Source organism: Pseudochaenichthys georgianus, chromosome 5 (assembly GCF_902827115.2).
Source record: "Pseudochaenichthys georgianus chromosome 5, fPseGeo1.2, whole genome shotgun sequence".
NCBI lineage: Eukaryota > Metazoa > Chordata > Actinopteri > Perciformes > Channichthyidae > Pseudochaenichthys > Pseudochaenichthys georgianus.
The window spans coordinates 10,633,131-10,659,348 of record NC_047507.1 but is presented as its reverse complement, the minus strand read 5'-3'; the positions used below and the strand labels follow the sequence as shown (position 1 = coordinate 10,659,348).

Here is a 26,218-nt window from a genome sequence, read left to right as displayed (position 1 = left end):
TTTCTTTTTGCATTGTTGTCAACAAAAGTTAAACAATATATCATCTGCAGACTCTTCTTTGCACTACGAGTCCCAAAATAAAAAATAAATAAGATCTCCCTCTCTTTTTTTTTTTTTACTTAAATACAAGTTCATATTTTCTCTGATGCTCAAAAATACTTTTTTTGTTCTTTTTTTTTGCCTGAAGATAAAGTCCTTCAAAAAAAAGGTTAGAAGATTTCCCCCCACCAACCCCTTCACACATGCAGGCAGCCCCTTCCACTGAGCCGGTGGTTTGAAGTTCCACAGGAGCTCTTTGAGAAATAGACATAGGAGAAAGCAAAAAGACGGAGGGTAAAGTCAAAGTAAGTTTTTTAAAGATTGCAGGCAACAACGAAGCCAGTGGAATCAAAGATGGGAAAAGAGGTAAGGAATGAAGGAAAAAAGGATGGGAGAAGGAAGACTGGTGGATGTGGAGGCAGTAACTGAAGGGGTGTTAATAAATAACAGCCGGTCGGACACCCCCTCCTGGGTCCACGCTCCTCTCTCAATACTGACAGTGGAGGCATGTGCTCAGCACCAGGCCGTGGATCTGCGCTGGTCGAAGTCAGCGATGAGCCGCTTGATGTGGGCCAGCTTGTTGTGCAGATACTCGCAGCGCTGCTTCTCCTCGTGGTAATTGGGGCTGTGCTGTAAAGCAAACGCACAAATAATATCAGACTCCTGCTGCGCTAGACAGAAGGACAGCAAGCAGAATTAACATGAGAAACAACAAGTGTTTTGTTAGTGTGTAGAAAAAACAGACAGAAGTGTAGAAGCACTCACGTGTTTCATCTTTTTGTACTCTTTCAACACTTCTTCTTGCACCTTCTGTAAAAAGGAAAAATCACTTTTAATGCATTTGAACAGTACAATTACATTAATTGTAAAAGGACAACACGTATTCATTGTAAAAGGACAACACGTATACATTTAGCGGATATAGACTCTAAAGTGATAACATGGCACAAAAGCAGCACCTAGAAACAATTATCCATGGAGACCGATTTAGTAGATAATAATAATAATATATACTTATTCATTTAAAATACAAACAAAGACATCACTTCTTCCTTCCTGTGTATTCAAATATATTACCAAACAGTCTAAGCCAGGGGTGTCAAACTCAATTTCATCTCGGGCCACATTAGCATCATGGTTGCACTCAAAAAGGGCCAGTTTTATATTTAAGACTATATAAAAATACATATAAATATTTACTATAAATAAAATAATGTATTATATTACATAATTGCCTCTGCATTGAATTATTATGGGATAGGGTAATAACTTCATAATGAACTATGTCTGAAAGCAGAAGTCTAGGGAAAATAATTGCAAGTCTCTTCGGTGAGAATGTCAGAAAATGATTTAAAAATAAAAGTGAAATTCTGAAAAAAAAAGTCAAAGAAAAATGGACATTTTGAAAAAAAGTCAGATTCTGAGAAAAAGACAAATTTAAGATGCATTGTGGGACATGTAGTTCATGGGCAACGAGCTTCTGTAAAGCATCATGTAACCGTATAATATTTTATTATTTTATTCTTTGCAAGCTCTTGCGGGGCCTCACAAAGTGAAGTCACAGGCCGGATTTGGCCCCCGGGCCTTGAGTTTGACACCCCTGGTCTAATGGTGCTTAGTTAAAAAAGGCATCAACAAAACACTTAAATCTTACAATAAAAAGTAAATCATCATGTTAACTGCTACAATGAATGGACAATATAATAACCCCTCTGGAGGAGACTCAACAATCTCTGTAGTGCTTATAGCAGTGTTGTAGTCAAGTCACCAATTCACGAGTCCAAGTCACCCTCGAGTCACCACTCTTCGAGTCCAAGTCCGAGTCACCAAGTCCGAGTCGTAGTAGAGTCCGAGTCACCCAAGGAGTGTCCAAGTCGAGTCCGAGTCATCATTACCTGTGTTCGAGTCCGAGTCCAATTCCAAGTCACTTAAGAAGAGTCCAAGTCAAGTCCAAGTCACAAGTCTTCATGTATTAATCTTCGTGGATATATGTTTTGAAATGTAGCTGCTCCTCTACATTGCTGTTATCCTGTCTATTGAACTGCTGTGAAGCGAGTTTGGCTACAATTCTTGTAATAGGTGCTATACAAATATAAAGCTTATTTCTAATATTAATATTATATATAAATAAACTATATTTAAAATGAGTTACCTTTTAGAGAAGTGATTATATTTGTATGCCAATATTTTCCTATGGTAAAGTTTTCGTTTTGCACTTTTATTTTGATAGTAATAAAATTGGGACTCTTATTTTGAAGGAACTTTTACGGGTTAAATCAGTTTACCAATAAAGATTTAGCCCCAGAAAGCACATGGCTACTTAGCATGCAACATGATGTCCTTATGCATGTTAAGTAGCCATGAGCTTTCGTGTTATCGGCTGAATCTTTATTTATTGATTAGATCACGTTACTCTGATGATAGTGTTCAAGACAGCCTATAGGCTATGTCTGAACTCGATCCTTAGAGTAATGTGTTCTTCTCTTCTATATTGTTTCCACATAACGAGCATTTTGCGCTGCTCTTTTCCAATGTGGAAGCAGAATGTGTGAAAGCATACAGCACGATGTGGGGTGTGTCTGTAGACATCTCTAGACTGGAACAGCGGGGCCCAGTACGTGAACTCGCCATACAGGATAGAGGACATCAGACTCCAGAGAAAATGTGCTCGAGTCCAAGTCGGAGCGTCAATGTACGAGTCGAGTCCGAGTCATCGTGGGGGGGGGAATTCACGAGTCCGAGTCCGAGTCCAAGTCATCCTGTGCGAGAATTCACGAGTCCAAGTCCAAGTCGCGTCAATCAGTGCGCGAGTCCGAGTCAAGTCACGAGTCCCGAAAATCGGCACTCAAGTCCGACTCGAGTCCGAGTCCAGGACTCGAGTACTCCATCTCTGGCTTATAGGAAAGGGGTCCGCTACTTTTTACTGAGTTTATCCGACCTTGCCATTTAGAACGACACAAACCCACCATAAATGCTCGATAAGGATTACACAGTAAGCGGCTTTAAAGAAACTGGCATGTAGAAATGTTTCACGCCGACTGGTCTGACCTGGTATTCTTTGGTGCCCGGTGTCATCTTCCGGCACTTGGCGTCCAGCTGGGTGAAGCGGCGGGTGATGTTCTCCACGCGGGCGTGTAGGAGGCGATACTCATCGTACTCTGCGTTGAAGTCATCCTTGTAGCTTTGCCGCTGGTCGATGGACACCATGGGCATGTACTTCCTGTAGACACACAGAAGGTCATTTCAGTGTGTTCAAAGCTCCCCTGACTTTCCTTGTTTTGAATACACCTCGCTAAAGGTCGGGATCTTTACTGAAAGGTGAGATCCTGTCTATCTGTGCAGTGAATAATATAGACTTTTTACCAATGAGGTGGAAAGTGCAAAACATTTAACGTGCAGCAAAGAAAGAAAATGAATCACATCTGCGTTTGTTTCTGGGTTTTCTGTGTCCTAATTCTTAAGACACAGAAATGTTTTGAACTGTGAAATGAGAGAGCTGAAGGGTAAAGAGGTCGAGGTGACTCACACAACATAGTCGGGCATCTCAATTGTAGAGGAGAACTTGGTGGGCTGGTCTGTCTTCTCAGTCTTCCCTGGTTTCTCTGGTTTCTCTGGTTTCTCCGGTTTCTCCGTCTTCTCCGTCTTCTCCGGTTTCTCCGTCTTCTCCGTCTTCTCCGTCTTCTCCGTCTTCTCCGGTTTCTCTGGTTTCTCCGTCTTCTCCGGCTTCTCTGGCTTGTCTTTATCTGAAGAGTCTGAAGAAAGAGAGGAACGTTTGAGACTCTCGGATAAGATACCGTGGAAACGTACTCGTTATAGGAGCTAAAAAGTAAATAAGCAGAACAAGTGATAGGGGATGCATGTACAGAAATGTCCATGAAGGATAATTGCAAAAATATATACTGCACTGATAATCCATGGTACAGGGTTAACATGTGAAGAATGACTGAAAAACATCACAAATGATCCTTTGTATTGGTAGAGTTGCTTTGGTCTGCTATCTTTGCCAAATAATCCGTCACATATAAGGAATAGACTGCAAATGATGAATTCCTGTACAGGGAATACATCAAATAAGCGCTACTTACTTATATGACCTGCATTAGCATTCTCTTTAAAAAGAAAATAGTCTCTGAAATAACAACAACATTTGCAAGATCAGGTAAAGCAGAACTAATGAGGACAGTACACACATTACACACACGTTTTGATTTGTGGACACTAGGAGGCAGTGCAAATCCAAAACGAGCTGGCAGTATAACTGGAGAATTCTACATATAAAAAAAAAAAAATGAGGATCTGTTTGAAAAAGAAATCGCACCATTATCGTTTTAATACAATTATTCCAATGAAAACAATTATCTTAAAATGATAGTTTCTTTCTAATGCCGCAAGTCATATTGAAAAATGTAGACAGGAAAATCACCCCCCCCCCCAATGTTTTCTCTTTTACACAACGGACATTTAAAGTCGTCATGATGGGAAACGCACAGGTTTCTCAGGCAGGGAATCCTGAAGTCAAATGTAAGACCCTTTAAGACCCTTTCCATACGTTTGAAGAGCTCATCTCCACTTCAAGTTTCAACCGGTTACCTTGGCGACACACTTTACCTCACATTGACTATATACAGTATGGATTGTCCTTCCTCCTTATCTTCCAACCATTTGGACGCAAACTTGCATTTCCCCATAACGATGTTGTTTAACAACCGGCGTAAACGGAGCTTCACGCGCTATCAAGCAGTGAGCATGCGATGTCCCGTTCAGATGACGTCAAACCCAACGGGATGCCATAAATAAACTACACAGAATCACACTGCACACCTACGCAATGATTACATTCAGGCAGACTGTAAAATACAACCTCTTTGGACAATTCATATACTTATTGAAAACAAGCTACAACATGTAATACCTTGGAAAATGCTGTTTAATAGCCTAAATTGATCAACTTTTAATACTTTTTAAGACCCCGCGGACACCCGTCAGGTTATTTCACAGGTAATAAAAAAAAATGTATTTCCACAATCATTTTTTGCTTTGGTCCGTACAAACTTGAGAAAATCCTGATTTAGCAGCTAGTAACCTGAGGTTGTCCACTTTGTCTGCTTGTTGAAAAGGGAGTGGTGCACATTGTGTTAATCAAAGCTTGTTTTTATAGAAATGTGTGGGTTTGAAATGCTATCTGGAAATGATGCTCATTCTGTGGGTGTGACACAAGAAACAAGCCCTGTTCCATAACATGTACTTCATCTAATGCAGTGTCAATATTACTGCTCTTTTTGGATAAATACACTTTTGAAGATCTCTTCCCAACTAAATTCCCACAAACAGTAAGTGACAGTACTTTGAAGTGTGTGTAAAGCATCAAAAAGGCTTTTGGTTCAGTGAGTCTGATGATTAATAGTGACGACAGAAACACACCTTGTTCTTTGTGAGGGACCTTGTCGATGACTTCTTCTCGAGTTCGTGTCTCTTCCTCGGCGTTGCGCTTCCTTTTGGCTTTGCGACAGTCTACGGCGGGCTCAGCGGTGCCGGGCGGACTCCTGCTACCTTTGTCCGTCCGCTTCCCTTTGTCCCGCTCTCGATCCTTGTCTTTGTGCTTCTTGGATTTCTTCTTCACCTTCTTGTTGGCGCTGCTGGACGAGGGGGGGCTGCTGATGACAGTGGAGGTGACTGTGAGGGAGGTGCAAGAGGAGGGTGGAAGAGGAGGGGGTGGAAGAGGAGGGGGAGGAGGAGGGCTGGGGGAGGCGGCCGGTCTGGGGACGGGGGTCCGGTAGCGGTCCTGCGGGGTCCTGTCAGAGGAGAAGGGGTCCCTGCAGGAGGAGCTCTGGTCCATGGGCAGGTCCTGGGTGCCGCAGCCCTCGGGGGTGCTGGGGGAGTTGGAGTGGGAGGCCGGGCTGGGCTGCTGGTGAGACGGGGCGGGGGGGTGAGACGGGACGGGGAGATGGGCGGGGGGGCCCGAGGCGACGTTGGAGGGGAGGGACGAGCGCTTGGAGCTGGGGCTTCCCTCGGGTCGGTCGGAGGAGGAGGAGGAGGCGGCGGGCCCCCGGCTGCTGAGGTGGGAGATCCGGGCTTTCTTGGGGGCCAGAGGGTCGATGAAGTCAAAGTCTGGCTGGAGCTTCTGGAAGTCAAACATACAGGATGAAGCTAAGAAAGTGCATGGTTTACCGTAGAGGTGTGTGTCAGTGTGCATTTGCTCAGATACCTGCGGGGACGTGGGGACGCTGTCTTTGGAAGGACTGCTTGAGGAGAGGGTCTCCAGAGGAAGACCCAATTTTCTGTTAGAGAAAGACAACGTGGTTAGTGTGGCGAAACAGACCAGACAGGACATATTAGAAAAAGTTTTAGGAAGGAAAATATTTGACATGTTTGTCGGGTCTTAAGGTTTCACCTAATGCTGGGCTGGTAAGTAACACTAAGACAGCTTACAATACTTTACAAGAAATTATCAGAAAGTCTGTAAAGCATTACAAGTGCTCATTTAGTGCTAATGCAATTACATTGTCATATAATTAACCCAATAACTGCTGAAGTGCTAAGACTAAATAACATGAACACTTGTCCAAAATAAGGAAAATGATAAGTTTAAAAACTAAACCTGATGGTGTGCTACATGAGCTATTATAATACTTTAAAGTTGAGCCATTCCTTTAACATACTGACTGAAGGTTGCTAGTGGTGAATTCATGTCAGCTCTGGCCCTGATGATGGCACGTTTACAACACAGAGCAAACAAAAACAAAATAATTCCAAAACAAACATTGGGATCCACAGCAGCCTACACTACAGTTGCTGCTTTTCCTTCACACAGCACTGTTTACCTGACAGCCAGCTTTACCTAGCCGCCACCTGCAGGGGGTTTCAACTAGTACTTAAGTGTGGTTCAACACCATGGGATGCAGATGCTTTATTAGTTCAGACAGGTATGTATTTAGAGTCAGAGGGAAAATAAAATGCTAAATAGGCCACATCAGTACCGAGCCACGATCCGGTCCACTTGGGTCTTCTCATCTTCAGAGTAGCCCGGCCAGTCGCGCTGGATGTCTCGATAAATAAAGTCCTTCAGTGAGAATGTGTTGTCTTTGGGGTTCAGGTTGGCCACCTGTTTGGAGCACAGAGGAACACAGGACGGTTAAACTGACAGCATGATACATGTACAGAAACTTCACACTTCCTGTGCTGGCCAAACATCTGTGCATGCAAATTGACCAATACAGTGTCTTGCTTTTTGTTTGATCTTGTGTTTAATGGGGGGAAGGTGATCTTTTGGACACAACAATTAGGGTGAAATTACTAAATGTCATATTTTATAAAAACAGAAGTGACTACTTCTGGATTTTAATCAACAGGAATACACTTACATTTTTGCTTTGTCATGCTTTTTTCTGTGAAGCATACATGTAGTTACATTTCGTTGCAAAACAACAATATATGATTCTTGAAACTCTAAAATGGAGGACATGTTGATGCTAATAATCATATTCAGGGTATATGCAGGAGTCCTGAAGTCAAATCTTATACCTTTTAAGACCTTTTTAAGACCCTTTCCATACATTTTAAGACCTCATCGCCACTTCAAGTTTCAACCGGTTACATTGGCGACACACTTTACCTCACATTGACTATATACAGTATGGATTGTCCTTCTTCCAACCATTTGGACGCAAACTTGCATTTCCCCATAATGATGTTGTTTAACAACCGGCGTAAACGGAGCTTCGCGCGCTATCAAGCAGTGAGCGTGCGATGTCCCGTTCAGGTGACGTCAAATCCAACGGGATGCCATAAATAAACTACACAGAATCACACTGCACACCTACGCAATGATTACATTCAGGCAGACTGTAGAATACAACCTCTTTGGACAATTTATATACTTATTGAAAACAAGCTACCACCTTGGAAAATGCCGTTTAATACTTTTTTTTAATAGCCTTAATTTTCGCTAAATTGATTTATCAACTTTTAAGATCCCGCGGACACCCTGATATTGTGGCAGACACCTTACAGTACCTGTTGCAGGGTGGTTCCTAATGAGGTTCGGTCCTTCTGGTTGATTCCGTCCCGCTGCAAACGTGCGAGCACTTCCAGCTTCTTGTAGGGCCGGAGCGCCATCAGGTGGATGAGGCGGTCCCTGAAGGATCGCTGGGACACGGGGTTATTGGAAAGGCACTTACGAATAGTGTTGGCTGGGTTGATGGGTGTGGAGCGTTTACGCTCGGGGACCACGTCATGGCCCGATAGTGCTGGCTTACGGATATGGACTTGCTTTCCTAGAGGGAAAGAAAATACAATTTGAAACGGGTTTTTTTTCTGCATGGAAGTTAATCATCGTACATTAATATGCCGTCATATTTTCCCTCAACAATACACCTTTCTATCATCTTCAACTCAGTTACTGAAGCCAAAAGCCTCAAATGAATCTAAAAACATGTGGCACTAAGCTTTAAGAAGAGTTATTTTATTTTTATTTTTTTCAGATGGCCAAAAAAAACGTATACTTGAACCTTGGAAACTAGATGTGAAGGTTACACAAGGTGAAATTACGGGTGGTTCCTCATATCTAAGTTCGGGCAGACACTGCGTGCTTTTATGGCACCAATAACCATTACTACTTTCAGTGTTTACAACAAAGAAGTCCCATTTAAATGGCAGTTACCAAGAAATAAGGACACCAATAATGGACACTGTTTACTCGATTGAAAATCACTGTATCAACTAAGTATAGCTTGAGAGTCTTGGTCAGTTGTTTGTCCTATGGTGAAGGTTTTGAAAGACCCCTATACGTGACAAAAAGGGACCAGGATCCATTTAGATCCTTAGGTTACACACTCTGCAATGTATAATGACTTGGTGCTGCAGGTGGAAAACTTATGTAACGATATTTCCTCTTTCGGGAAAAATCATTCTGTACATAGAAAACGTATGCAGAACAAGAGTATAGTAATTTACAGCCTGTGAAAATAAGAAGCTAATGGTCCCTTTTGCATTAGTAAATAGGGTGCAGACTCTCGACCAGCTGCTACATGCTCCTGTCACACCCCTTCCCTCGGCCGCCTCTCGTTTCCCAATTTCTATCTGGGCCACTACAGCTTATGCAAATGTTTCCCCGGGGCCCAGAGAAACAGGCCCGATGAGGTTTTAGTTGTAGCAGGTTTGAGGACTGAGTTACACTTTTGATTTGAGTTCAAACAAGGACATCTTTGACAAATGCTCAGATCTAACATACTCACTGACTCCAAACATGCATTCATGGCTAAAATGGTGGATACAACTGAAACATTTCTTACTGAACCCAAGTTAGGAGTAAAAGTATGTATAATAGGGATGTAACGATATATCGAATATCGCGGTAAATAAATGTCTCAATACCGTCGTGAAACTGACAAAATCTACCGCGATTTAAAGAAAAAAAAAAAATGTTTAAATACTTTTTTTTTTTTAAACTTTATTTAACCAGATGGTCCCATTGGTCCCCATGGCAGCAAGTAGGTTACAACATGAACATAAAACAACATAACACAAAAGGACATCGTATTTACAGGGCTACATGTACATACCTAGAGACATTGACAAGTACCAACAGTATATTTATATCTCGCCCTGTCAATAAGCCTCACCTTCTTGGCAAAAACGGTATTGTTTTTGAAGTGGTGGAGAGACAATGCACAGTTTTACCCACTGCTGTCACCCATGGCCAAAGCATATCTCTCTGTCCCAGCAACATCAGTACCAAGCAAGAGAGTTTTTTCCACAGCAGGGGATATTGTAAACGCACAAACATCCCAGCTTCTACCTGGAAATGTGGACATGCTCATATTCCTAAAAGATAACCTTGATGACGCCGAGTGAGTGAGTTAGAGTTGAGTTACTTGAAAAACTAAAGTGAAACTTAATGTATTCTATTGCAGGGTCTGATTATTATATTGTTGACACTTTAAAATACTACTATACTACTAAAATGCTGTACAAATCAGATTTATTATTTAATAAAGAAAAAGAATTCAAGTAAAAAAAAAAAGAATTCACATTTTTTTCTTTATTTTTCAATATCGCGATAAATATTATACCGTGAGTTTTTGGTATCGTTACATCCCTAATGTCTTTTTCACACCATTGTTTGATGAGGTTATCCCACCACTCAACCTACTGTATACATAAATGACAAGAGAGCCATTAAATGGAGTATCTTGAAATATTTATCAAATCATAATTTTCTTGTTAACATCACATTCATAGGATATTTAGGACATTATTTAAGAAGTTAAAATAGCTACCTGTATCTAAAGTTCAGAGGGTCTGCTATTTTTCAAAAGGAGCACAGTGGAGCTCTTTACTGGAGATTACATGATGTTTTAACAGGGTATAAAATCACTTCCAAAAGCTAAATACAAAAAGAACTAACAGTACCTCCATGTTATTAACAGAAACCTGTTTACTCATTTACTAGCAGTGTTTAACAAATACCACCACATTTATTTTCCTCCAGTGTTTCCCTGTGGTTTGTTAGACCTTTGATAGCGATACCATTTTGACATGATAAGAGAGCAGAGTGACGCTTCTCCTTCTCTGTGGCCTGCTCTGTTTTTACCATATGAGCTTGCGCTTGAGATTCAAAAAGCAAGTAACCCTGCATGGTGACAAGTATAAAAGGGAAATACAAGTTGAGTCCTGCTTGGAGCTGATCACAACAGCACTTGTTGCCTGTCCTGGGACACTTTCAGTATAAATGTTGGCAGGCTATGTGCTGAAAAAAAAAAACTGAAATAGCGTCAGAAGCAACCTTTGGCCCTTATCAGTCAGACTGCTAATCTGGAAAAGACTGAGACAGCAAAATTGCCTACTCAGTTGTAATAATGGCTTTGAATGGAGCCAGGCCGTCAGCTTTCACCCATTCAGTCCCTCAAAGTCCCCCCCCCAAGTTTGAAAAGACATGAGAGGTGTTGATAGGATGTAAATCCGTGCTGGTGTCCAGGGATCAGACTTGGCATCTGAGGGTAGAAAGGGGCCTTACCTCTGTACTGGCCCCCAGGCTTGATGACTTTGGTCCCACGTTCACGAGTGTCTTCCGCGGCCTGGGTCATGCGTTCCCGGGTCACCTGGTAGGAGTCATTAGTGGCACACACGGTGACTTTGTCCTGTACTGTGGCCAACATTGCCAGGTGTGAGGCCCCTGAGCTGGAGACAAAGAGGGAGCGTGAGAGAGAACTGGGAGGCAGGGAGAGATTACCTTCCAGTAACAGTGGATTCAGCTGACTAACGTTACCTCGCAACATACTGATGGATGCACTCAAAGCTTCCCTGAGGGTTGTCTTTGCCCACATTAGACAGGTAGAAATCAAAACTGTTGAAAGGGTCTGGGGAGGAATCATTCTTGGGAATTTTAATGCGCTGTAAGGGAGAAAAAGACAAGTTATACCATCTATTCACACCTGGGATGATTATTAAATGAAGGGAGAATGACATTCATACAAACAGTTAATGTAGGTCATATATGACAAACTACCTTCAACTCTTCCCTAGGCTTTCACCTTAGTGTATGCATATATTAATACCCTTTCGCTAGCATGACACAGGAAGGTCTCCGAGGTCTCAGCAGCTAGGAGGAGGCCGTATTTGAGTCAAAACAGTGTACATAGACTTCATAAGGGTCTCAAATGGGTGCCTCTGAACAGTTCAGCAGACAGTTTGCATAGAGGATAGGGTTTATATTAACAAATATAAATTAATAACCACATTAAAAGTAGTCCTACAAAGCTACTACACTGGCATTTAAATATTATGTACACTAGTATTACAAATAATGTACAACAGTGGTGTTTTAATAAGTGTAAACCGTGCAGTAGTTGAGCATCTGATTAACTAGACAAGTCAGAACAAGTCAGTAGGTTTACTGGCTCCAAGCGTAGGGACGTCTTGATACAAATCAGCACATGCCACCGAAAAATGTGAAGGATTAATAAACATGAATAATTTGTCATTAAAGGAAAACCTCACAGTGGCTAACGCTAATTAGCTGTTTTGTCGATTACAACACAGATTTGTTGTTCACTATTTTGACTCACCACACCAGGTGAAAAAATATGGTTTGTTGATATAGTTAATTAATTTAAAAGTGTGTGCAAACTGTGTGCGGAGAAGTGTTTGGTTAAGAAGAAAAAAAGGGAGAGAGAGAGGCAAGATGCACAGACGGCAAACAGCTGTTAGCGAGACGGGCCTTACCCCTTGGAGTCCCTTGAATTGTATTGTGGGCCGCTGAGAAGGTACATTCTGTAAGTAAAGAGAAACAACCTTTTTACTGATAGCATCACTTTGAAAATGTAAAGTGTTATTGGCAGAGAAATACCAGTTAGGTAAGAAGCAACAAATAGATGCTATGAGACACATATTGGTGAAGAACCTGCAGAACATGCCACGTTATTTGACTGACAGTACAATCAGTTGGTTGTAGAAACAGCAGAGCCTCGGGGTCCTATCACAGTACAATACATCTAGTAAATCTTACATTTGAACATGTAAATACAGACCACAGATAGGTGGTGGATAACATGAAAATGCCTTAAATGCCTTCGGTGCCTGTCTGTTTGTTAAAAGTGTTGTGCTGTGCCAGTTTTATGAATTGAGAGTATTTCTGATTTAGGGCAGCAACAAAAGGTGTATTTTCATCACTGATTGATCTGAAGACAATTCAATCAATGGATTCATTTTAATGTTCAATAAAATGTCTGAAAATAGTAAAAATGCTAAATCCAATGTGATGTCCAACTGCTTGTTGTGTGACAACCAGTCTAAAAATGTAATCATTCCTTTTACAATCACAGAAAAAAGTAGCGGACCTTCACATACGAGAGGCTCAGACTAGAACATGTTGGGCATTTGGCAGAAAAAAAACAATTACAATTTGACTAAAATAAAATCTGCAAAATAGTCTTGTCGTTGATCACCTGACATAAAGGTCCGGCTGCAGAAACAATGGTAACTGTCAGCCGAAGATACTTAATGAAGTCAGATGGCTAGGTCTCTAAATAGAAACCTTGTGAGTCAAATGTACCTGCATCTTCTTAAGTGGTTAAGAGGTGGGTGGTAGGTGAAAGTGTTTTATCTGCACACAAGCATGTGGAACCTGGACAAAACTCAAATACAGCAAATATTTGCAGTAAGTATTTCTGAAATGTCTCTCTTTGTGTAAGTTTACAGGTTTGAGTTTGATGGCTACTTGAAATGGAGTGGACAACCACAAATATGCAGTGGCTGCTCTGGGGCAGTTGGGAAGGGAAAGCACAGGAACGGCTTCTTCTTCTTTACACATCTGAGGCCGAGAAACCAGTTGGCCTGAATATACATTTCTTTAAAGTTGCATCCTTTGGTTTGAGTGGAATGTGCATTTTATTTTATTACCAACAGTTTCTCTGCATTGTTGTACATGAAAATAGGCTTGCTTACTCAACATGAAACAAGATGCAGATCTTAGATCAAATGTGTTCTTTTTTTTCCAGACTGAAAGAACCATGTCATGGTTGTTAAAGCTAAGCTACTCCAAGCCACTGACTGACTCCCTCCCCCACCCACCCACCATCCATACACTCACACCAACCAGTCCTCACACACACCGTTCTGATCACATTTCACATCACCACAGAAAGACAAAGATAGCCAGCTTCCATAGTTCGATGACTGGTTGAGCTACATCACACGTTACTGAGAGGGAGAGAGGAACAAAAAGCAGGCAGTTTTGGCTGCTCAGTCAGCAAGAGATGGCGGGCTGCCGTTCAATGCAGCGTCAGACCAACATTACCATCCAATAAGGTTGTAGCATGGGTTGTCACAAAATAATTCCTTCAACTTAGTGATGACTTGGTTTGCCAGATGTCCCAAACTAATTTTAAATTGTGCTATTGATCCTCATTTGAATTTATTATACAGGTCTGAAAGAGAGCCATGGTTTCACATACAGGCGTGTGATCAGTGAGTGGCATACATACTGAAACACACACACCATGTGCCATAAAAAGCAGTCATATAGAGACCTCTGAACACTACAGCCTAGCGCTAAGCTACAGTGCATCTGCCTTAAGCAGAGACCTAGGCCCAGTCAGTCAGGGTGTTATGTAACAGCGTTGTTGTTGGCAGACTTAAGGTCAGGTAACTCGGCTTCTAGGTCTCCGCAAGTCAAGACCGTAAAAGGTCCAGATTAGTATGTGTGACACCTCAACAAGATTACACCATGTGTACAGTTCATTCAAGTTATATTTATTTGCACAGGTATGCAAATGACTTATTAGCACACTCCGTTTTAAAAGCTTCATAATGACAGATGGCGTCAAGCTCGGGGGTGAAATGCAGTACATGTCATGAAAGCTACAAAGTACACAAATAAAGTCTATTTAAAATAAATGTCACTGATAGCAAGAGCCATTTTCCTATTATCTTTTTTTATCTAGGTTTGTCGCTCTCGGATGCTATGTGACAATTGCCCTCTCGGGCAGCTTGAAGTAAAGTATGTAAAACCATTTCAACAATTTTGCAAACAAACCCATATTAAATGTGTGTCCAGTGTACACCTTTGAGGCCTAAACATGCATTAGCTTTAAGCATCCTGTAGTTACAATGTGGCTAGCTTGTTTGACTGAAACGGTTTATAAAAAACTGAAATAGCTGGATGAGCCCTGCTGGGAGTTTCATATCTCTGCAGGTTGTGATGTGACGTTGTCCAAATGGGTTAAACTTCTCACCATATGGTAAGATGACCAGTCATAGAAACGCTCACACAACCACTAACTAGTTATCAAGTTACTTTGGCCTTCATTGATCTGCAGATTTCCACCCTGACACAGAAATAATGTTACTACCTCCTTGTCGAATGAAAGTTAATGTATCACCGTTTGTACTCTCAAATGTTTTTTATCTGATGTTGAGTATTTTCTCAAAAGTAAAACAGGACAAACTATACAACTGGAAATGGAATGACTCTAAACCAAATTTAGCACATTTGAACTTTGAATTACAACAATATATCACCACTATTAACAATAAGAAGACATCAAGACTAAATATGTATTACAACTTTTTACTTGAAATGTTAGCTGTTTTCACTATTTTCTTAATTATATGCATTTCTTTATATTACATATTGTTACTGGATATGTACCTATGTATCCCTGAGGTCAATGTGTTGTATGTATAAAATGTGTGATTCACATATATATTTTCTTGAATAAAAGGAGAAAAAAAAAGAAAAAAAGTTCATGTTAGTTAACTAAGATAAGTTTGTATGAGTGGGTGAGCGTTTAGTTTATCAAACTTGGCAAGCGAAAAGTCTATTGGTCGATATTAAATTACAACTTTCTTAATTTGGTCAAAGTAATGCTAGTTTGCCAAGAGAAAAATGGATCAGCCTGTACAGAGGATTCAAACTAAAGTAGCTAGCTGGCTAATCAGTGTCCAACTTTACCAACAGGTTTTCTAGACTAAATAACACTTGTCAGTTCGAAAAACCCGACTAGAGCATTAGGCGAAACCCTCATTAAAACCATCCAGTTGGTAAATGTATCGACACACGACAAAATCAGTGAAAAAAACAAGAAGAAAGTCGCTCTGTCAACAGCTTAGCTAACTTTGTAGCTTTAGCTGTGCGTGGCAGTTGGTGCTTCCCAGCTGAGACGAGCTGTGTCAGCCCCGCAGTGATGGCTCATTTTAACGGGACTAACCGGTCGTTTCACTCACCTTACAATGTTGGAGGCTCTCTATGGCTTTCAGCGCTGTATCGGTCAATTTGACATGTAATACGGTGACTCTATCAGCGCTCTGTCGGCCACAATTCAATCCGTACCTCCCATCCTCGGAGAGCGCCGCCATCTTTACCAGCCCTCCACCATCGTCCCTTTGAGGCTGGAGCGTTAAGCAGCCGAGGTGCTCTCTCTGGCCCGGGGAGGGACTACAGCTGCTGCTGTCTTCAGGCTGACACTAGTGGATTGGTCTTGACTTGCTTGCTCGTAAGTTTTTCACTTTCCAACTACAGAAAACTCACAATAAATCATATATCATTCTGCTTAAGGCTATGGTGGAAAGTAATTCAAAAACATGTATTTAACTATGGTATACTGCCAGTGGTGTAAAGTAACTAAGTAAATGTACTCAAGTACTGTACTGAAGTACAATTTTGTAGGCCTACTTTACTTTAGTATTTCAATTTGTTTCAACTTTGTACTTCTACCCCACTACAATTCAGAGGTAAATAGTTTACTTTTACAACACTACATTTGATTAATACGTTAAAATACTTTGCAGATTTGGATTAATAATGTGACATTTAAACAACACTTAAAAAGGACTTTCGTTGGAGTAACATTCAAAAGCTACCCTTCAGTGTACAAAGTATGTCAAGCTGCTAGTAATACTATTTGCATTTGGTATTAGGACGCTATGGTGGAAAGTAATTAAAAACATTTCATTAACTACTGTAGCCTTCTTACATATTTCATTGGTTGAAGAAGTACTCAGATTTGTTACCTTAGTAAAAGTAGCAATACTAAGTTTAAAAAGTACTTTAAAAGTCCTGCATTCAAAATTGTACTTAAGTAAAAGTACAATCAATCAAAAATATCCTTAAAGTACCACAAGTATAAGTACTCCTTATGTGCAACATTGGTGCATTTCAGAATCCTATATTGAGTTACTGGGTTTCTATTATGAGTATTAATGTGTTTTTATCACAAATGTAGAGCTAGTTTGAATAACTTGATATACCTTTAGTTAATAAGTTATTTAAATGTTGTATCAGCTAATAATCCAAACCTAAAAAGTAACTAGTAACAAAGGCTGTCAAATAAATGTAGTGGAGTAAAAAGTACAATATTGGCATCTAAAATGTAGTGGAGTAGAAGTATAAAGTAGCATAAACTGACAATACTCAGGTAGTTATTCAAGTAACTCAAAATTGTACTTAGGTATACTCAGGTAATGTACTTTGTTACTATTCATCACTGGGCCTGTGTTACTTTGTAGCCTACTTTAACATGTCAAATAGTATTTCTACAGAGAGGTTCTGCCACTTTATAAGTAAAATATCTTCCAATATTTGCTTTAGGCCTTCATGATTTCACACATAACAAGTGTACCATGATTTATATAGCTTTAAACTGGGTTCTGCTATCCATTTACAGAATCCAGACTGCTGTCATATTTTGCTCTTTTAAAGCCTCATTGGAGGAAACATTCTAGTTGCTCGTATCCCTTTCTCTGTAAGGGCACAGCCTGTCTCTCAACTCTCTCACACACACACACACACACACACACACACACACACACACACACACACACACACACACACACACACACACACACACACACACACACACACACACACACACACACACACACACACACACACACACACACACACACACACACACACACACACACACACACACACACACACACACACACACACACACACACACACACACACACACACACACACACACACACACACACACACACACACACACACATTAGTTACCTCTTGGCTAAACTGCCCCTGCCTGCTGTGTTTTTGCTGACATGCTAGAACTAATTCTAGCCTGGTGAAACTGTTAAAGGTAGCTTTTGTAGACTATACTTCAGTGTGAACTCCGGTTTGTTTAAATACAGTTTTAGCTGTCATTATAATACATACCAGCTTAAAAAATGTACTAAAGGACTTCTCGGACTATGTTTGCATCTAGCCTACTAATTAAACAAATAAACTGCCTAGAATGTACTAATATGTAATGCTTAATAGTAAAACCAAGTGCTATGCTTTTGATTGTTTCATTACTTTAAGAACTGTACAGATACATTCTGACTACATTCTTGTATTATGGCATTGTCAACCAGGACAGTTTTTCAATGCCAAAAACTGTAGTGAATAATGCATTTTGGGCTGTAATCATCTTTCGGGTGGTTTTCTTTAATGATATGTGATAGACTGTATGTGACAGCACAATGGGCACAAGCGTGTCCCCGAGTGAGCTGCTCCTCCGCTATCTCTCAGTGTCAGTCCCATTGACCTGGTGATAGGGCAACATGTTGTGGTGTAGAGCAAGCCATGCAGGGTGGGGAAAGGCCGGTGTGAATCCAGCGGATTACCATAGCTCTTAACCCCACCCATCCCCCTAACAAGTCACACACACGTACACATACTCTTTTACCCACTGACAAATTAGTTATTCTTTTTACCTGAAAAACACACAGAAAATATTAGTTAATGTGTGAAATGTAAATCTGAAACAATATTATTCGCCCTTAAAATCAATAACATCATTGATAATACCCTTCTTCTACTCAACAACAGTTACACATAAGCCTTATTGGGTTGACACACTTTGCTTCAGAGCATTACAGTACCTATATTAAAACTTCTCTTGGTTTGAATACATCCAGATTTGAAGTCTGTTTAATTCCAGAGGTGCTCTGTGCTCTGGTTTGTCTGACAGGTCACCTGCTGTGCAAACAATTAAATAAAGCCTTTGGGCTGGATTGATTGTAGAGATCTTTTGTTTACAGAGGCCCTGAAGGTGTCACCTGATAGAAGCTCAAGAGTATAGTATGAAGAATACTTAAAAATTAAACACCCTTTGCTTAAGGCTAAACATTAGGAGACTATGGATTAATTGACTGTGAAGTCCCCCCTTAATTGTATTACCAGCTTGCTATGATGATTGACCAGAGACACTTATCTTTCAATTCATTGTCTCATTTTCTTCTCAACACAGTTAAATCCTCCTTCATCACCACATTTTATCCGCCCTAAATTACTTTTCATATTTCTGTGTTTATGCCTGCGATAACCTTCTACCTTATGCAATTCTGAGAAACATCTAGGTTAATGATTGATAGTTGTATCATTTGGCCGGGCTCCAATTTTGGTGATAATCAGAGGCACATGTCAAAAACATGCAGGAATCTGGAGCCTTCAGTATGAAATATGCCCCTCTTGGATCAAAGGGTTTACATTTAAAGTAAGAATTGTATTTCTTCTTACCATGTGATCCTTTACTATGCTAATGAGGTAATCTTTAACAATTAGTGTTACCAACATCCACTAAAGGGTTTATCACCAATACATACTCAAAGGTTTGCTATGCATTAATTTGAAGGAAAAACAGCGGCCATGAACACAAACACATTGCTCTATTCACACGTTGTAGGTATTGCTAATGATTGGAAATAATGATTTTATTTGTTTTCTACATTTATTGTACATTCAAAGCAAGGTAATCAATGGCAGCTCGGCTAAAAGTCAAAGGTTTTATCCAAAAGTATAAATAGGCCTGTCGGCATATTATTCCAATGTAATAAAAGTATCTTTGCATTTAGATGTGGGATAACATTTGCAGATATGCAAAATATTTACAATAATGTAATGTAGCTAAATGATCAGGCATAGTTTACCTAGAGTCAAGGGGAATTAAATGATCAACACTTACTCAGGAGTGAGTAATTGCACCATCATCAAAAAGGCTCCAGCAGTTTAACTGTTAGTGACCTGTAATTGACATTAATAAGCAGGCATGGCAGTGGCAGTTGCACAGCAGCTCATTAGCAAGTGTTGCCTCACAGCAACATCCTGGGTTGAAACTTATCCAGATGCTGCTTCTTCCTTTAGTACATTGACACATGTGTCCGTGGATAAAGGACCTAATCAAACTTGTAAATTAGTCATTGTATTTTATTTTGAGTTTATTGTTCATAGGTAGCCATAAGATAAGATAAGATAAGATAAGACTTTATTCATCCCGAAGGAAATTGTTGTGCCAGAGTAACAGTAACAGTCCATTGGCTTACAATAAACATCATTGATTAAAAGCAGATTAACAGAGAAATGTGGATTAATGCAGCGTTAATGTTTTGTCAAAACTAAAACTGAATGGTGAGCCACGAGCCAAAGGAAAAACACCTGTTGCATTTGTTGTTTTGTTAAAATGCAATATTAGACTAGGTTTCCTTAAAGGTGGGGTGGGTCATTTTGGAGAAACCAGCTCGAGTGCGCTATAATTTGAAAATACACAACCGGAAAAATTTGCCATTTCCTTAGAAAGCCCCTCCTCCAACACACACGAACGCTCACATGACCAATGAGGGCACGAGATAAGTTTGTGCACAGGTGGAAGGCTGACAGGCAGGTAGGCCATCCAGTTACTTTAGCCGGGCCGGCTCAGATGATTGGTCATGCTTTTTACAGTACTACGGCTTCCACAGATGAATTTTTGTATGTATTTATTGTCAAAGCATTTAAGTTATTCATTGCTATCGGGATGTTAAGAGCATTCCATGGAATATAACAAAAAGTGTTTCTGAAATAAATGACATACCCCACCTTTAATTGAATGTCAGTTGTCCCAACGCCACTGTCTTTACTTCCATTTCAATCTTACCTTACCTGCTCCAAACTGACTTCCTGTGCAAAGTGTCCCAATACCTGCCATGCCCAGAGGAAAATAATTAAGGATTCTAAATATATAAAAAGCATTTTCTTAACGTAAAATAAAGAACAAGTTATGTATACTGTATATAACTATAACCTTAGACAACAAACAGCCACACTTTATAATCTGTATCACAATTAAAATGTATTTGCTGGATTCCTCCCCCATACATATTAGCATCTGAATTAATTTGGTTGATTAGCTATAGTGTATATGCAGTTAGGCACATGTCAAAGTGTCAGCAGGGGAGGTAATGGGCACGGGGGTTATCATTAATAGTCATCATTGTATTTAAAGAGACATGCTAAATCATCACAAAATAAAAGATGCTATCAAATTAAAGACTAAAAATGTCTAAAGGGCGAAGGCCACAGACATAGAGCTGCTGACTAATATCAAAGTAAATTGAGATTAAAATGTAGGCCTTGTGTATATACACTTTTGACTGGATACTCAAGACAGAAAATGATGGTTTGTAGTGTTTGCATTTAGACACTTCCACATCATTCCTCCAACATATATGCCTGTGTTTCTCCTTAAAGGTAGGGGAGGTAAGAATGGAGAAACCAGCTCGAGTGCGCTAGAATTTGAAAGTACACAACCGGAAAAAATCTGCCCCTTCCTTCAGACTTCCTCACAGAGCCCCTCCTCCAACACACACGAACGTGCACATGACCAATGAGGGCACGAGATAAGTTTGTGCACAGATGGAAGGCTGACAGGCAGGTAGGCCATCCAGTTACTTTAGCCGGGCCGGCTCAGATGATTGGTCGTGCTTTTTACAGTGCTACGGCTTCCACAGAGGACATTTCTTTATGTATTTATTGTCAAAGCATTTAATTTATTCTTTGCTATCGGGATGTTAAGAGCATTCCATGGAATATAACAAAGTGTTTCTGAAGTGAATTACCAACTCCACCTTTAATCTGCACAAGTGACATTTATACATGTAATCTTTTAACACTAATCATAGAAGCTGTGTGGGCTTTATGGGATTTCTATGCTTCCCTTTTCTTTGCCTTAGGATATGATGCTCTCAATGTAGGCTCATGGTCACCAGTAATCACATGACAGGGATTAACACAATAATTCTTTAAACTGCTTTGCTTTATGCCATGAAAAGGGTTAGTCAGCATGGATCAGGTAGCCTACATAAAAAAGAGCCTTTATATATAATAATGAAAACAAACTATATTAATTGACATATAGATATTAGGAGCATCTTCGCACCATATTGTGTTAAATGGGAATGTTGTTGGGAAATGTAGTTATATTTGACAGAAATCTACAGACAAACTTAGTTTAAAGTGTTAAATATCTGAATTGAGATGAATATGAGTCCACATTACACATCTGTGTGGAAAGCATTGGAAATGTTGATAATCGTGAAATAACTGAAAATGTTTCTGCAACTAAAAGGACTATCTATAGTTTACCTCCAACTTCACTCAACGTGGCGATCTGGCCCTGAGGACAGATTTTGTTGGCAGTGAGAAAAAGCCATCTGCTGCTGTTTAACCCTGCCATTAAAACACAGCACACAAGAGAGAGAAAGTGGAGTGTGAACGTGGAAGTAAGTTTGTGTATGTGGGGGAGATAGATAGGCAGCCTCACGAAAAACATAATGTGCCTGCCAACACAGGTCATTTGATTATACTGTTTACTATAACACATAATAGGTAACGTTACAGTTTCTAATGGAAACGTTTCACCAATTTCCAAAGTTTTATAGTTTTAGTCAAAGTTTAAACATGCTGGAAAAACAGCATCCCGCTTTATCCATATTTCCCCCACCTGGTATTTAAAGACCTTGAAACAGCAGCTCTTCCAGTTAATGATTGGCCAATGCGGGGAAAGTGTGCACTTACACTGTTGACTCTTATCGCTGCTGACCACAAAGCCACTGGAGCAGCATCTCCGAGGGTGACATTAATGGAGAGCACAGAGCTTCATTTAAAGAGACAGGTCAATTTATTTTTTGTCGGCTGTGGAAGAGATAGCACACGGAGACAATGTTCACAATAATGGGTCTTTAAGTGAGAGCAGATTTTGGAGTTTGCTACTGTGTGATTGCAGGGTATATTTATTGGTTAACAGGGCAGAACAAGAAATGGAAATTATGAATAATTAATTGAATTAAGGTTATTAGAATATGTGCTTTCTCTTTATATCATATCACTACATTTTTAAACGTAGACTTCGTGTGGAAATGAGATCTACATCCATGTTTCAATGGGTTCAGCCAACAGAACCCTTGATTCACTTATCTGGTTTTCTTAAGTCTCTCGTTGCCTTCCGAGAGACACTATCCTCTGCACAGGCACTTCAGGAGCCAGGCCTGAGTCCCACCAGCTGTACTCTGGGGACAGCACACATGTGGGCCTGTGGTCGATCAGGTATCTGTTCAGGTAGCTCTCCTCGAGGCCCTTGGCCGTTACCCCGTTATCGTGATCCTGCAGAATAAGCAAAGAACAGGCTCGGGCCAGTTTGTGTATCTCAGAAACCAAACCTCCATACAACTCAGAGGTGTAGTAGTAGTCTCCTTCATCGTCGTCCACGCAAGCAGACGACACCTCTTCAGTTTCGTATGGAAACGCATTTCGTGGCATCCCATAGAGCTCTGGGTGCAAAGTAGCCACCAGGTCTCCGAGGATTTCCTCTCCCACAGGGGCCACAAACTCCTGATCGATGTCAGCACAGAAGATGTAATCAACCTCTCTGCCGATAGGGTTCCTGATGGCTTCAACCAAAAGGGCCATGCGACGACGGGCCAATCTGTCCCATCCAGGCAGCTCTGCGATAGGAACCACCTTCAGCTCTCGGTTAGGTCCCAACCGGATGGGGGGGTCCAGAGAGTTGGGATTGTCCGTGAGAATGTAGTAGGTGACCATCTGACCGGGGAGGAAGTGGGTCTCAGCCGAAGAGAGGAAACGATGCACGAACTGAGCGTAAGTTCCCACCACGAGGGCAAGAAGACCTGTACGGATTCCCTGATGTGCAAATTTAGCCCTGCGCTTAGCTGACTTTCGATTGTCTCCCCACACTATAGGATCACCCCATGGTGTCTTCAGAGGAGTGTGTGGCTCTGCTGCCTTGATGACATTCATATCTGTCATTACTTTTCCCCTGTCCATTTCCAATGCATGAAATATAGGATGAGGTGACTTCACACCGACACCGGCTTTACGTCCATAGAGGAGGTCTGAGGGGGAAAACATGGCAAAATGGTAGTCACGGACACTTTATGAGAAGTACATATTAAGATCCGTAAAGCTTGGAGGTCACAACTGACCTTATTAAATTTATTTAGCAATTCATATTTTATTGACATTTAGTGACTTTTTCTACAATTCACCTTTCACTATATGGCTGTGTCTGGAAATGGTTATGCCTATACCGTAGTGTTTATACATTCTCTTAAGAAAATCATGGTTTATACTCACATATGATAAGAGACAGGAGAAAACAGTACAGGACCAATTGTATCCTGCTCACTCTAACTGACCCTGTTTGAAAGACAAAAACACACATGGACATTCAATTACAGGACACTACAATGCTCTTCTAGTAAGCACATTTCACCTACAAATATTCCCTTGAATTCTGTAAGAGACTCTGAGAGACTGAAAGAAGCTCATAGGAATCAAAAGAATGTGTTAAAACGTAAATATCCCATCATGTGCTATATAATACTTCTCCGATAAACTGTATGTCATTTTTAAGGTTGTACAAGATGTAACTTGCTTGATTTGTATCTGTGATGCTGAGCCAACAGAAATATACACAGGGTAGAACAAAAGTTACACGTTGCATGGGCTTACATTTACGTCGAAGCACATGTGATTGACTGTATGTTTATTTTTATATTTTCCCCATGCAGTCCCCTCACGTGCATGCTCTTTCATCTGCCAATAGATTTTGGACAAATGCACAAAAGTTATTTTATTAAAAAAAGAGTTGTTGCTTTCCTGGACATATTTTCAGGATCAAATTACAAAAGGGAAAACACATAGCTCCAGCTTTAAACGGTCTTTGCACTTCAATCTGTGAGGCTCAATCCAAGTCTGCTCGTCTTTAAAGCAAGTTAATCTTAATTGAGCGTGTATGAATTAGGGTAAAACATCCTGACACGAGCAGAAGAGGTGGAACAGTGGCTGAGGTTGTACTGACCTGCAGGCGTCTTGCAGAATGGGACCAGCGCCATATTGTGACCTGCTGGTGGATAAACACACACACTTTTGTCTGAGGCCACTATTTTTGACAAAACAAATCTGTGCTTTTTTTCTCTCTCTGTTTCTCTTCTGCTCACTCTGCCTCTTCCTTGAAATGTGCAGTTTTTCCACCGATGGTTATTTTTCTTACCTTGCTCCCTCTTTCTAACTCTTGACGTTGTTGTTTTAATAATATTTTCCACTCCCTTTTGTTCACATATCTTCTTTATCGCCCCCCTTCTCACTTTCTTCCTCAGACTTTTGCAGTATACTCTTTTGAAGAAAAACCAAAGCTACCAGATGTGTGGTCAATCTGGGCTAATGGGAGGGGCTAAGGAGTGGAGGATAAAACATGGTAGAAATAAATATACAGTCAAGGGGAAAGAGGATTTTCACATTCTTTCCTACTCATGTTTAAAGTATGACAATGAACCTTAGACAATGGGTGGTAACGGTGGTAACTAAAAAAACTCTTGGGGGAACCTCAGTAAAAGCCATTCTCCTGAAAAACAATCATACTTTACACATCTCAAGGGGTTATTCATGCTGTAAAGATAAGAGTCAGTATCAAGTAGCGATCAGGCAGCAGTTCACGTCAGCAGGGTGTTGTATTATTTCTGTCCACAAGGTGGAGGCACTCAATAGGAAATGCAAAGTTGAAACATTAAGAGACAACATACTTAGAGATAATATATATTATAAAGCAACACATTTTTATTAGACATTATAATTAAAAGGATATTAAAAGACAATAAACTAATGTTTCATTGTTCCTGAACTCATGTGACCAGTTAGCAGGCCCGGTTCCAGAACAAAATGACTAAGGGTGCATCTGAGATTAGAGAGGGTGCAGTGGTAAAGTGCTATTTTTATAAGTGGGGAGTGTACCTGACACCCTCTATGGGGGTCCTCACCTCCTCTGGGGGGGGGGGGGGGTGCATCAATCTGGTGCACTTTGAGAGCAACATTAAGAGATCTATGGATCTATGTGCTCTTTGCTTGATTATGCCTTCCCAGTCCCTTATCACGTAGCAGCAGGCCCGGACTGGCCATCGGGAGGACCGGGAGGACCGGGAGGTTTCCCGATGACCTGGCCTGTTAAGTGGCCTGCTGGCCTGAGGAATTTTTGGTTTTTATGTATGTATTGTGAACACAACGCTGCGCAAATGTGGGTCTGACTCTGCCTCACAGAAGGTGACTGGCTGTCTACATGATGTGGCCTGCCGACATGGCCACTTTCATACAGATCATACACTAATGCCCTCGATTGGTCGTGTCATTCAAGCTCGGGAGGGTGTGTGTATGTGTGGCGCGAGCGAGAGAGAAAGCGCGCACACCGGTTACGTGTATTGTTGTTAGCGCAGCTAGCTAGCACCAGATGCTAACGGATATCATGAGCCGTCAACAAGATGGAGGGAGAGTGACTGATAACCTCAGCTCAGATGAGGTAAAGGACTCTGAGTGTTTAGATAGTTAACTTAGTCTAAGTTCTCTGTGGGTCTC

General features: G+C 40.8%; 2 protein-coding genes across 4 annotated transcripts; both read right to left on the bottom strand.

The window, feature by feature from the left end:
• Positions 1-15,977, bottom strand: ell2 (elongation factor for RNA polymerase II 2). The gene is made up of 12 exons (XM_071203095.1): positions 15,763-15,977; positions 12,262-12,309; positions 11,306-11,430; positions 11,054-11,217; positions 8,053-8,312; positions 7,017-7,141; positions 6,245-6,317; positions 5,461-6,160; positions 3,566-3,791; positions 3,088-3,259; positions 805-849; positions 1-669 (listed from the first exon to the last, which is right to left on the bottom strand). Exons 1-12 carry the CDS (start codon positions 15,892-15,894, stop codon positions 553-555), a joined length of 2,187 nt encoding a protein of 728 aa, XP_071059196.1. The 5' UTR covers positions 15,895-15,977; the 3' UTR covers positions 1-552.
• A 6,479-nt stretch (positions 15,978-22,456) lies between these two features.
• Positions 22,457-25,016, bottom strand: LOC117446971 (globoside alpha-1,3-N-acetylgalactosaminyltransferase 1-like). 3 transcript variants are annotated; one of them, XM_034083512.1, is made up of 4 exons: positions 24,867-25,016; positions 24,675-24,719; positions 23,948-24,010; positions 22,457-23,706 (listed from the first exon to the last, which is right to left on the bottom strand). In XM_034083512.1, the coding sequence occupies exons 2-4, from the start codon at positions 24,706-24,708 to the stop codon at positions 22,781-22,783; spliced, it is 1,023 nt and encodes a 340-aa protein (XP_033939403.1). In that variant the 5' UTR covers positions 24,709-24,719; positions 24,867-25,016; the 3' UTR covers positions 22,457-22,780. The 3 variants fall into 3 exon arrangements, with proteins under 3 accessions (XP_033939403.1, XP_033939405.1, XP_033939404.1); XM_034083514.1 differs by having other exon boundaries at positions 24,675-24,716; XM_034083513.1 differs by having other exon boundaries at positions 24,675-25,016.
• Between the last annotated feature and the right edge of the window lie 1,202 nt (positions 25,017-26,218).

Coding starts and splice junctions, on each gene's coding strand:
- LOC117446971 (XM_034083513.1), bottom strand. CDS start 24,708: ATGGCGCTGGTCCCATTCTGCAAGACGCCTGCAG. Junction 24,011..24,674: donor ATTCTGCAAGACGCCTGCAG/GTCAGTACAACC, acceptor TCTTTCAAACAG/GGTCAGTTAGAGTGAGCAGG. Junction 23,707..23,947: donor TCTCCTGTCTCTTATCATAT/GTGAGTATAAAC, acceptor TTTCCCCCTCAG/ACCTCCTCTATGGACGTAAA.
- ell2 (XM_071203095.1), bottom strand. CDS start 15,894: ATGGCGGCGCTCTCCGAGGATGGGAGGTACGGATTGAATTGTGGCCGA. Junction 11,431..12,261: donor AATTCAAGGGACTCCAAGGG/GTAAGGCCCGTC, acceptor TCTCCCTTACAG/CGCATTAAAATTCCCAAGAA. Junction 3,260..3,565: donor GAGATGCCCGACTATGTTGT/GTGAGTCACCTC, acceptor GTGTGTCTACAG/GAAGTACATGCCCATGGTGT.